The following is an 11632-nucleotide window of genomic DNA, read 5'->3' as shown; positions in this document are numbered from 1 at the left end:
CCAGGAGGGAGATGAGGGAAGGCACGGCGGACCCTCAGAAGATGGCGGTTGGCCGCTCCTGATCCTACTCATGCCACTGATCTCAGCAGTATTGCTCTCGCTGTTCTTTTTCTGTACATGGGATATCTTGGGGAAAATCTCTCCACGCAGGGGAAAGAGGCTGATGCAACCTGGCCTTCTAGGGAGGGTTCAGGGAACAGCAGCCTGGAGGGCAAACACGTGCTGACCCCTCCTGGAGACACGGTGAGGGAATTTGGACAGCCCTCCAGGAGGAAGACTTCCAGTAATCAGCCTCAAAGGAGAACATTCCCTCCTCAGGCCCTTCTAGGAGGTAGAGATTATCCTAGGCCTCTTAGGAAGGGAGGTAAATGGTGGCACCCACCCAGAAGCAAAGATATGCAAAAGGTACACTCTCCTAAAACAACTCATAACCCTGATAAAGTTGCAGAAAAATATCATAATATATTGACACAGAGGAACTGAGATTATGATGAGGATTGGGAACCCTATAAAATAGTTAATGGTGAAAGAGAAACCCCAAGCACTGTGCCTGTGTGCCTTTCGATCAGACGGAGCTGGGGGCCTGTGTGTATTTGGTTCCCTTACGCTTTGCAATACTTCTGCTTTCATTACTACAGGAATAAAGGTAGAGGCTTAGGGCCATTCGACTCATGGGGAACTGAGTCTGGACGTTACACCCCATTTTGCAATCAGTCTTAGACATCTAGACGCCTAGTAGACATATAGAAAAGGTCAATATCTATATTTAATAAAGGCTGCTTACTTCTCACAGACATACTGTGCTAATATTATAACAAGATATGCTTATGTACCCATTTTGTTTGCCAAAATTATGTACTGAGACAATTCCATGAAATCATAAACACGTGACCTGGACCCTATATAAGTGCTTGAATGCTTTGAATAAATCAGACTTGGAAACCTCACTTCCAGTCTCACCTTGTCTTCTTTCTTTGCCGATGCCGTTCATCCCTCAGGAAACCTGGACTTGGCTGGAGCTGGACTCCGGCAGCCCCCCAGGCGGCTCCCCCCAGCCTTGGACAGCCCGGCCCAAAGAGCACTCCCCAGGGCAGGGAGGTCCCGGGGCAGGGAAGCTGTGAGAGGAATGACAGCAGGAAGGCCTCTCTGAGGAGGTGACATCTGAGCAAATGAGGGGATGAGCCGTGTGGACTTCAGCAGGATCAGCATTCCAGGCAGAGGGAACAGCAAGGACAAAGGCCTGAGGTGGGAGCGAGAGCAGCCAGGGGGGCAGCGGGAGCACTGGTGGGAGGGGGGAAGCGTGGTGGGGGTGTTTATTGTGCTTTTATTTAAAATAGTCTTAAGAGGCCCTGGACCACCAGTGAGGCTGACACAGGGTTGAAGGTGCCTGGTCAGCGGTCTGCAGCTGGAGGGTCTATAACGCCCAGCTCCCGTGGCTGTGTGGCCTGGGCCAGAATCCCACAGGGTCCAGACTTGGGACAGGGGACCATCAGGTGCAGCCCCAGCCCAGGGCCAGGCTCTCTGGCCCCCACTGCAGGGCTGAGGCACCAAGGCCAGCAAGCCAGGCTGTTGCGGGGGTTGGGGGGAGCAGCACAGGTGGACAGCACACCCCAAGGCCAACCACAATGACTTCCCCTCCCCCTGGAGCCCCTGAAGCTGGAGAGGGAAGTGGCCGTCGTCCGTCCCTGGCCTGGCGCCTGGCGTGGGGAACAGGGTGAGACCCATTGTTTGAGGCTGGAGCTGGGAGGGGCCGGGGCTCAGGGGCCTCAAGGAAGCCCCTGGCAATGTGTCTTGTGCCACTTCCTCCAGGTCCAGAGCAGAGCAAGGACCCGAGCAAGCGAGCGAGCAGACCAGGCAGCCCCCAGCGGGATGAAGGCGCTCACGGCTGTCCTGTTGGCCCTGCTGTTGTGCCGGCAGCCAGGTACTTGGGGCTGGGGCATCCCTGCAGCAAGGGGGACAGCCTAGTCAGGGCCCATGGGGACCCCCAGGGACCCTCAGCCTGGGGGCAAGACAGGCTTGGGGAAAAGGAGGGGTGAGGCTGGTGTCTAAGGCCAGAGGGAGGTGGATGGGGGTTGTCCTGGGCTCGCACAGACCCCCACACCTCTGCAGTGTCCCACCAGCCAGGCTCCCCTCCCCACTCCAGCCCCAGGCTTGGCCTTTACAGCTTTGAGTTTCCCTCTCCTCTCCCAGCCTCAGTTTCCTCTTCTATAGATGGGCAGGCCATCCTGAGGGTTTACTGTGGGGGTGGGGGTGGGGGAAGGAGCTGCGGGACGGAGCTGCTGTAAAGGGCCAGCCACAGCAGCTGGTGTTGTTAAGGACAATGCCAGGCTGCGCCCGGGTGAGTGAGCAGGGCCCGGGCGTGCGGACCCAGACAGCAACCTCACCAGCTTGGGAGGCGGCAGGACAGAGTGGGGAGGAAGAGGACAGAGGGGTGGGGGAAAGGACAGATGGAGGCGCTGGGGGCGTGGCACTGGGCCCCGAGCGTGTGTCCTCTGTATCCGGGCAGCGGAGGTTTACAGACGTCCCTGCGCGGCCAGGGAGTGGGCAGGTGCAGGACGAGGAGGATGAAGACACGGACCTTGAGGTGGAGGACTTTGAGGACAACGAGGACGAGGACGAGGACGAGGAGGAGGCCAGCATGACTGCAGGCAGCAGGGGCACAGGTACCCTCCGTCCTACCCCAGACTGCGGGTCCCTGTTTTCAAGATCTCATGTGTGATGCTGGCGTAATGGGGAACCCATCAAAGAAAGGCCTGGCCTGTGAGCCTGCCTTCCAGACGGTCGGGGGCTCGGGGGAGAGGAGGGATTCTGACCCTCAGTACATCCTTCACCTCTCACCCTGACTGGGACCCTCAATTGCCATCGAGAGTAGGGAGCCTAGACAAGGAGCCACTACGGGGAGGGCAAGGGTGCCAGGGCGGAGAAGCTGAATAGGAGTTCACCAAGCAGAGAGAGGCATAGCGGAGCCCCAGGATGCCGAAACCAGCGATGGCCTGGGTGTTGAGCTCAGTTCAGAGACACATGAGCAGTCTGCCCCTGGTGGGGCAGGGAGGGGAAGGCAGGCGGCCCCAGGGGCAATACCGGCTGGGCAGGCCTTGAGGGGGATCAGCTGAGAAGGCGGAGGTGGGCAGGAAGCAGGAGGAGACCTGGAGGGACAGGGCGGGCACCAGCACAGGCCCGGGGGGCTGGGAGGGCTCTGGGGCCGCCCAGCCTGAGCCCTGTGCCGCCAGCGCTGCTGCGCTGCTACTCCTGCCAGGCCCTGCACGGCGAGGAGCGCTGCAACCAGACGCAGAGCTGCATCCTCAGGCAGGCCTTCTGCAAGACCCTCCTCTCCCACGGGAACACGGGTGAGCAGGCGCCCGGGGCCGCCAGTGGGGGGAGCCACACAGCCCTGTGAGGGGCCCCGTCCCTGCCTGGCCATCAGTGAGACTCACCCTTTCTCCATCGCCCGCCCCCACTAGAGTTGGGTCCCCTGACCACCTACTCAGCATGGTGTGCGGACATGTGTCAACCCATCAACAAGACAGTGGAAGAGACTGTGATAACCATGACCTGCTGCCAGTCCAACCTGTGCAACGTCCCACCCTGGCAGGACCCACTGGGCAGGGGGGCAGGCAGCCCCCAGGGTAGCCCCACAACTGTGGCTCCCGCCCTTCTGCTGGGCCTCCTTGCCAGCCGTCAGGCAATGGGGTCCTGAATGCTGTGGTCCCACCCCCAGCCCAGCCCAGCTTATACCCTGGCTGGTCAGCACTCTGTCCAGTGCCTTCCCCTCCCGCCGCCCCCATCTCTGGAGAATAAACATGGAGTGTCTTTAATGATCTGGCCAGCACTGGCTCCTCCCAGCCCCACCTGCATTTCCCCGTCTAGCATTCTTAGCCTCCTCTCCCCACTGCCTCTGTGGGGCGGGATGGCCAGCACCTGGGCCTCTGGTCCAGGCCCCAGCCACTCACAGGTGGGTCCACAGAGCAGAGAAGACACCCACCATATGACGGGGGAGCCCACCCCATTCTCTCCCCAGCTTCCTACCCAGGCGATACCTCCATCCCCGTGACGGCCACCTGGGTGGAGCTTTGCCCTCTCCCAGGATGCCTCCCAGCCTGCCCGGACGAGAGGCTGTGGGGGGAGTCTTTCCTGGCCCGTGGGAGGAAGACAAGGGAGGCCACGGGTGTCGGGTGGGGTCGGGGGGCAGTTAACGCAGGGCAGCTGCAAGAGAAGGAGAGAAGGCAGGGAGGTGCGAAGGTCAGCTGAGACTCTCGAGCCAGCTGCACAGCCTGCTGGGCATGGAGAGGGGGCTGGGGTGGGGCAGGGAGAGGCAGAATGGGCCTCTGCGTTTCTGAGGAGAAGAGGAGTGGGCAGTGGGAGGGGCTGCGTAGAAGAACCTGTGGGTCCCCAGCTTCTGCCCTGGCTGGGCTGGTGCCACTGGCTGCTGGGCACTTAGCCTTCTTGACTGGTGCCAAGATAGAGCCCTGGGATGGGAGGGAGGAGGCCAGGGCCTCAGTTTCCCCATCCAAGCAGAACAAGGCTTAGAGGACCTCTAGATCCCCAACAGCCCAACATCCCCTGGTTTGGGAAGCCCAGAACTCTCTCCCGCCCGTCAAGCGTCCCCACAGGCAGAGCAGCCTCCCACTCTCCCCTCTCCCCTTTCCTTATTAATGGAAACCTCGAGGCCTAGTGGGAGGGGCCAAGTCCCTTAGGTGGAGGTGACTTGTCTGTCTTCTTCCCTTTCCTCATTCCTGCTGGCTGCTGGAGCTCAGCAGCCCCCTTGCACCATGAGGTAGCACACTGAGAATGGCGGGGCAGCATGGAGGAAGGGGCCTGGATGGCTGATGACCGGCAGCCATTATGCCAGCCCTGCACCCCCTACCTCAGGACTCCTTTACCCGGGAGGGAAATAAACTTCTGCCCTGTTGAAGCTAGTTATTCTGGCTTTTCCTGTCACTTGCATTTTCACACACTCACTCGCTCATTCACAGTACTCCCACTCATGCACACACGCATGGACACACTCACACACACAGCCCTTCTGAAGCACAGCATATAAGAGCAGAGCTGGGGGTCACGCTGCCTGGGTTCAAAGGTTAGGCCGAGCTCTCCAGCACCACGACCCAGCGAGCCCTCCCTGCCAGCTGCTTTCCCAAGCCACTAAGCATGGTGTCAGGAGGGCCTTCCCCGCAGGTTGGGCTGCAGCGAGAACCAACTGAAGTGCTGCAGGCGCTTATAGCCCGTGCATGGCAGAGAGCAAGCACCCAGCAGACATCAGTGACTGCTGTCAACATGACACTGGCGGCCTGGCTCCTGTGCCCTCTATGTGAGTGTGTGCACGTGTGCGTGTGCACAGATGCAAAACCTCCACGTGAGTCCCTGACCATCAAAAGAAATCTCATTAGCCCCGCGCACCCTCCTTAGAAACGCTGGGCGTGTCACCTGCATCCACAGAATTCTTCCTTCAACCCCCTGCCTTAGAGCCTGAGAGGTCAGAGGGCACAGACCCCCCCCCCCCACATCCCTCTGCAGCTGACCCTCTTTCAAGGCTCTTGGCACCAAGTGGGAGCTGGGGTGCAGGCTCAGTCTGAAGCCACCACCTGTGGGGCCTGCCCTGGCCTGGGGCCCCTGCTTTGGCCACAGCCTCTTCTCTGGGGTCCTGGGGCTCTGCCAGCAGCTGGGCCCCCATTCCCACCCCTGGGGAAGCAGAAAGCACAGCCGTGATTCCTCACTGGGGCCCGAACCTGCCTCTGCCCAAGGCGCAGGAGGAGGCACCTGGCACTTTGATGTGAGCGAGGACCTGATGTGGGGCAGAGAAGCCCACCTGCTGGGCGCCCCAGCCCAAAACACTGACCCCACCCAGCCACCCCAACAAGCTCACTGTGCGGCACCCAATAGCCACCTGACTGAGGAGACGCTGCAGCCCAGACTCGAGCCTCTGGCTCAAGGTCATGCAGCTGGGTGGTGGCAAGTCCAGGATCCAGTCCCCGGGCTTCCTGCCCACAGCAGCTACCTTCCCAGGGGCCTCAAGCCAGGTGGGCAGCGGCGTTGGGAGGCCTGAGCCGGAGGCTGGAGGGGCTGGATGGTGGCCAAGGCCCAGCTGGATGCCCAGGCTGAGTCCAGTCTAAGGTGCCAGGGGTCAATCACAGCCAGGCCTTGTCACGGAGCCCAAAGCACAAGGCTGGTCCCAAGAAGGAGACTGTCCAGCAGGGCCACTCATCCTGCAGCCCAGGCAGCTCCTCTGCAGCCACCCGGGAGCCGGTCAGGGATCGGGTCCGTCTGGGTCACCGAATCTGTGTCCCATGGCTGCCGTAACAAATGACCACGAACTTAGTGGCTTCAAACAACACAAATGTGTTATCTTACAATTCTGGAGATCGGAAGTCTAAAATGAGGGTATCAGCAGAGCTGCGTTCCTTTTGGAGTATGCTATGGTCAATTTTGTGTGGCAGCCCGACTGGGCTCAGAGATGCCCACATTTCTGGCCTTGGTGAGCACAGCTCGCCCACATCCAGAGCACTGCAGTCACCCCCAGCCTGAGGCAGCAGAGTTCCCTAGGCATGAAGTGTTGTGAGGGTGGTATTCCCCCGCTTCACGCACCCCACACCCACACCCCATGGCGCGGAGCGCCGGCATGCTGACCACTGGCTGTCACAGAGGCGGATGTGGTCCCTGACTCCAACTCATGGGACAAATTCTAACCACACCTCCCTCCCGTGAGCTCCAAGGGGCTGAGAACATGGCACAGAGACACGTGACACATGAGACCTAACGCCCCTGAAGAAGTGCTGGACGCCAGCCTAGGGAGCACGGGCTTTTCCTGCGGGCCATAGCCAAGCTCCACGACGTGGCCAGTTGGCCTCACCTGGGCCAGTGAGTGGGACCTGTGGTGTGAGAGCCCCACCTTTCTCCAGGCTCCCCCTGTCCCCGCCCCGGTCCCAGGTCTGGTGCAGCTTGGGGTGGGCAGAAGCCCTCAGCCTGCCTGTACCTGGTACCTGCATTGTTGCCCCTCATCCCCTCCACGCCCTGAGAGCAGGGCGGGGTAGTGTGCTGGCCTGGGGCCTTGCACACGGTTCATGCTGGAGCGCAACCGCCCGAGCCTCACGGGAGCTCTCCGTGACTCTGCAGGGCCCTGCCAGGTCCACTCTGGGAAATGCTCTGCTGGCCCCATGCTGCTCCGTGTGGACTCAATTTGCTCAGCAACCCCTGGGTTTTCCTGGTCGTTGAAAAGGCAAATTGCAAGCCAGCCTAGAGTCTGGGAACCTGGGCCTTGAGCTCGTTGCCTCAGGCTGTGTGTTCCTGGGCCAGCTTCCAGAGTGGGGCACTCACCGTGGGGCTTATGCCCGGATCCTCATCCTTCAGATTTTGGGGAGTCAGGTTTTCCCTGGAACTTGGTCCAGCCAGTGGCCCTTGCCCTGGGCTGCGGCTGCCCCTCCATCACCCAGACCCCGGGTGGCACCTGCAGAAACGGGGGAGGGGCTTCCATGGGGAGCCATGGTCCCCGGCACCGGTGCTGATTCGTTCCACCCCTCTCCCCAGCACGTGTGGGATGGCGCTGCTGTGTGCTGGGGCCAGCGTCACAGATGCATCTGCTGGCATCCTGACCCTGCCAGAGGCCCGAAGGCGGGAACTCCAGGGTTGAGGGAGTTAGTCGGCTCAGGCTGCTGAGACCAAACCCCGAGCCTGGGCACTTAAACAGCAGAAACGTACGGTCTCCCAGTCCTGGAGGCCGGAAATCTGAGATCAAACTGTCGGCAGAGTTGGTTTCTCTGAGGCCTCGCTCCTTGGCATGTAGACGACCATCTCTTCCCTGTGTTCTCAGGTGGTCATCCCTCTGTGCGTCTGTGTCATCTCCTCTTCTAAGGACACCAGTCAGACTGGATCAGGGCCACTCATATGACCTCATGTCCCTTAATCACCTCTGTAAAGACCCCATCTCCAAACACAGTCACATCCTGAGGTCCTGGGGGTTAGGATTTTGTGGAGACATGGTTCAGCTCCTAACAAGGGGCTGAGATAGGGCTCTGTGGGGGCACAGAGGGTGGGCGTCTGCCCTGAATTGAGTTTAAAGGAGGTGTCTGCCAGGATGGGGGGACAGGGGAGGAGGGGCAGGGGCTGCGGAGAAGGCCTGGCCCAGGGGTCCCTGCAGGCAGACGGGGCTGCAGCGTGGGCTCAAAAAGGCCAAGCCGTCAGCTCGCAAGCACCAGGCCCTGCCTGTGTCCCCCACGAGCTCTGTGGCTGTGGCAGCCCAAGCTCAGATGACCAGGTGCTGCACACAGACCTTCTCTGCAAATGGACACAGGAGCCAGGCCTCGGTGCACCTGCAAACCCTGAGCAAACCCCCTCCACCACCTGGATTCCCCAGGCTGTCCCTGTCCTGCAGAGATGGTGGTCTCTGTGGTGATTCGGCTTGGACCAGCCTCATGAGGCTGTGCCGTCACTTGCCTGCAGGTCGCATGTGCACACTCCATTTAGGGGCCCCCTGACCTGACATGGAGGTCTGGGGGGCGTGCAGGAGCCCCCTCGCCTCAGCCCATTGGCAGGGACCCACCCAGAAGCTGACTTCCACACCACGGTCAGGAAGGTGGCACTCCCTGCTCCCCCTCCTCCCTGGCCCTACAGGCTGCGCTCAGGAGGCTGTGGCACTTGTGGGGGACAGAGCCTGCTATCATCAGCCGTCAACAAAGCCCAGAAAAGCTTCAGCCTTCACAAGAATCTCCAAGTGAGCGTGCAAACCGGCTCAGCATTTGTGCAGGCGGACGGCAGCACAGGTCAGGCCTAAGTGAGCATCCCTTCAACCCGGCAGTTCCACTTGAAGGAGTCTGTCCTAAGACACCCAGAGCCCTCACCAGGATGGTCCCCCAGGACAAAGTGCCTGAGCTCTGCTGCTACCACCCGCCCATGACAACAGGCACACATGTGAGGTCCCTCCTTGGCCCGAGAGCAGAGGGCACAGGCGCCCCCTCCAAGAGCCCAGCTTGCTCACAAGGAGGGACACAGCTGCCCCCGAGGCCACCTTCCAGAGCATGCCCCTCACCCCGGCACATGCAGGTGCTTGGCACCCCCACAGGGCACTCCTCAAGAGCCTAATGCTGGAAACTGCTGGGGCCGGGGGGCCCTGGGGCAGGGCTCTGCCCTGCACCTCGGATGCCATCAAGGCTCCCTGGCCTTCATCAGTGTGATGTGGGGGACCCTGAGGTGACAAAGGGCCCACATGGCCCCAGGGCTGAGAGGTCTCAAGTTTGGAAGGGGTACTTCCCTGCTGTGTAACCTTGGTGAGCTCTTTAGCCTCTCTGTGCTCAGCTCCCTCATCCACAGAAGTGGACACAGAGCCCTGCTCCTAGGACCGTGTAGAGGCTGACTAGGGTGCTGGCTGCCAAGAGCTGGGCCTCCACCAATGCCGGCGGTGACCGATGTGGCCCTGCTCTGACCCCCGGGCTATCCCTGGGTGGGGGCCCTGCTCTGACCCCCGGGCCGTCCCTGGGTTGGGGCTCCAGGCTGCTGTACTCTCCCCTATGGAAGTATTGCTTCTGACCCTCTTCCCAGCCTTGGGTCTGCCCTCTCACCCTGCTCCCTTCTGTGTCCCTCACTCACCACCCCACTGGCCCCTAATGGGGAGGGGACAAACAAGCCTCCTGGGCTGAGGACCCCTTCCCAAGCTGCCTCACTACCGCCCCCAAAACCAACCCCTGGGGTCACCTCAGGGCCCTGTGTGCCCCCAGCACCGGCGCTGGGAACCAGCTCAGTGGGAATGCCGTTCTCTTCTCTCCTGGGCCCCCATGCCAGCTGGAACGAGGGGCAGGGGGGGTGCCAGCACACAGAGACCCTCCCTTAGCAGCCCTGCCCTTCCACAGACCCTGGGGCTCCTCCCCTCGTCCCCCCAGATCTGTGTGTCCTCTGTGCCCACATGCCCCCCTTGGGTCATCTGCCCTTCCCCACTCACCCCACCCCAGCTGGACTCACTGGATGTTTTCCTCGGGACTTCCCTTCTCCCAGCGCAGGAAGGAGGTGTGACGATCACATTTCCTGTCCTTGTTCTCATCTGTGAGAACTGGGTGAAGGAGGACACGGCAGTGACCACAAAGCAGGACGGCAGGAGGCCGAGCAGGACGGCAGACTCCTAGGCGCCCAGGTCCTACCAGGAACTTTCTGGAACGAAGGGGAGTCACAGGCTACATCAATGGAAGACCTCAGCCTTCACACATCAAAGGGCTCCCGATGCATGTGAGGATGCAGCCTGTAGAGAAGCAACCCCATGAAATCCCAACCTCAGAACGTTCACTGGCAAGAAACCCTTGAACGTAAAGACCGCAGGAGAGCCTTCAGTCCAGGCTGCATGTTCTAATGCAGAGAGTCGCACAGGTTGCACGTGAAAGAAACCTTTCAGTTACAACAAAAGAGAAGCTACGCAGGCAGACCACAGCCTCCCAGCCCGGGTGCACTGACTGTGAATTTACACCAGAAGGACACTCCTTCCCTTGCCCGTCCCAGCTCATGTAACGCCTAAGAGTTGGTCTCCTTGTAAATCTGTAATAGGATGAACATGGAAAGATCATGTAATGGGAGAATGAACGTACTCACCACCCACCCCTTGTCATACATTGTAACCAGAGGGGGCAGATATTAGTTTTCCTAAGTTAATTTGTGTGACACGTAACTGAGCAACAGGCCGGCAGGTGAGGAATCTGCACATCTTGGAAGAATGGTGAACCCTGGTGGCCCGACTCTTGTGTGTCTTCCTTGCTCTGCGTCCACGACCTCCCTGATTCGCTGGTGTGTGGTCCCTGCACCTGCACTCCGGAACAGCAGCCTGGACCCCGGCTACCCTCTGGGGTCATCTAGGGGTGCTTTTAAAACTGCCAGTGTTAGTCCCCACTTCCGCACCCCCACCCATTAAATTAGAACTCCAGGGAGATGGGGCCCGGGCACATTTCTTTTAAGCTCTCCAGGTGTTTCAAATGAACAGTTTGGGTTGACCACCACTGCCCCAAGGGAACCTTGCCTTCTGGTTCCACTTAAACCTGACTGACCGTCAGCATCACTGGGAAGTTTCTAAAATTATGGGGTACGAGGCTCAACCCCCATGCATTCTGTTTTGTCAGCTCTTGGATGGCACCTGAAAAAAATCTTCAAGGATTCCGAGGTGATTTTGATGAAGAGCAGGTTTGGGAACCAATGACATAGAGGGCGTGAAAACGAACAAGGAGGCAGCAGTGCCAGCAAGGGGAGAAGGAGACCCAGCATTCGCGGAGCATCCGCCGAGCCACACCATGTCCTTGGCACCTTCCATAGCTGTATCATTCGTTTTCACTGAAAATCCCGTGAGATGGAATTCCTATCCCCATTGTGCAGGGGACAAAACTGAGGGTGTGCAAGGTGCTCGCTCCCCTCACCAGCCGGGCACTGTGGGGTTGGAATCCAGACCCAGATCAGCCTGCCTCAGCCCCCTCCCACCATCTGAGACCACAAGCTCCTGTCCTCCAGACTTCAAGCTCCAGCATCAGATGGGAAGACGACAGCTGCTCAGCCGGCCCCACGATCTCATGTCGCCAATCCCTGGAACAGGTCAGGTCAGACACCCGTATGTGTGTGTGTATGTACAGCTCCCAATGGTCAGCTTCTCTGGCTGAACCCTGACCAATGCATTAGC

General features: G+C 60.0%; 1 protein-coding gene across 2 annotated transcripts; it reads left to right on the top strand.

Moving 5' to 3' along the window:
• Positions 1-1109: 1109 nt before the first annotated feature.
• Positions 1110-3815, top strand: GPIHBP1 (glycosylphosphatidylinositol anchored high density lipoprotein binding protein 1). Of its 2 annotated transcripts, XM_046642338.1 has the most exons (5): positions 1110-1245; positions 1810-1921; positions 2538-2663; positions 3231-3347; positions 3462-3815. In XM_046642338.1, the coding sequence occupies exons 2-5, from the start codon at positions 1870-1872 to the stop codon at positions 3695-3697; spliced, it is 531 nt and encodes a 176-aa protein (XP_046498294.1). In that variant the 5' UTR covers positions 1110-1245; positions 1810-1869; the 3' UTR covers positions 3698-3815. The 2 variants fall into 2 exon arrangements, with proteins under 2 accessions (XP_046498294.1, XP_046498295.1); XM_046642339.1 differs by lacking the exon at positions 1110-1245 and having other exon boundaries at positions 1799-1921.
• Positions 3816-11632: the final 7817 nt, after the last annotated feature.

Source organism: Equus quagga, chromosome 16 (assembly GCF_021613505.1).
Source record: "Equus quagga isolate Etosha38 chromosome 16, UCLA_HA_Equagga_1.0, whole genome shotgun sequence".
Lineage (NCBI taxonomy): Eukaryota > Metazoa > Chordata > Mammalia > Perissodactyla > Equidae > Equus > Equus quagga.
The sequence above is the reverse complement of the archived record's forward strand: the minus strand, read 5'-3'. Positions and strand labels throughout refer to the sequence as shown.

Bases quoted from the DNA above. Each gene is read 5' to 3' on its own strand.
- GPIHBP1 (XM_046642338.1), top strand. From the start codon at position 1,870: ATGAAGGCGCTCACGGCTGTCCTGTTGGCCCTGCTGTTGTGCCGGCAG. The intron at 1,922-2,537 runs GTACTTGGGGCT...CTGCGCGGCCAG, and splicing joins GCTGTTGTGCCGGCAGCCAG to GGAGTGGGCAGGTGCAGGAC. The intron at 2,664-3,230 runs GTACCCTCCGTC...CTGTGCCGCCAG, and splicing joins TGCAGGCAGCAGGGGCACAG to CGCTGCTGCGCTGCTACTCC.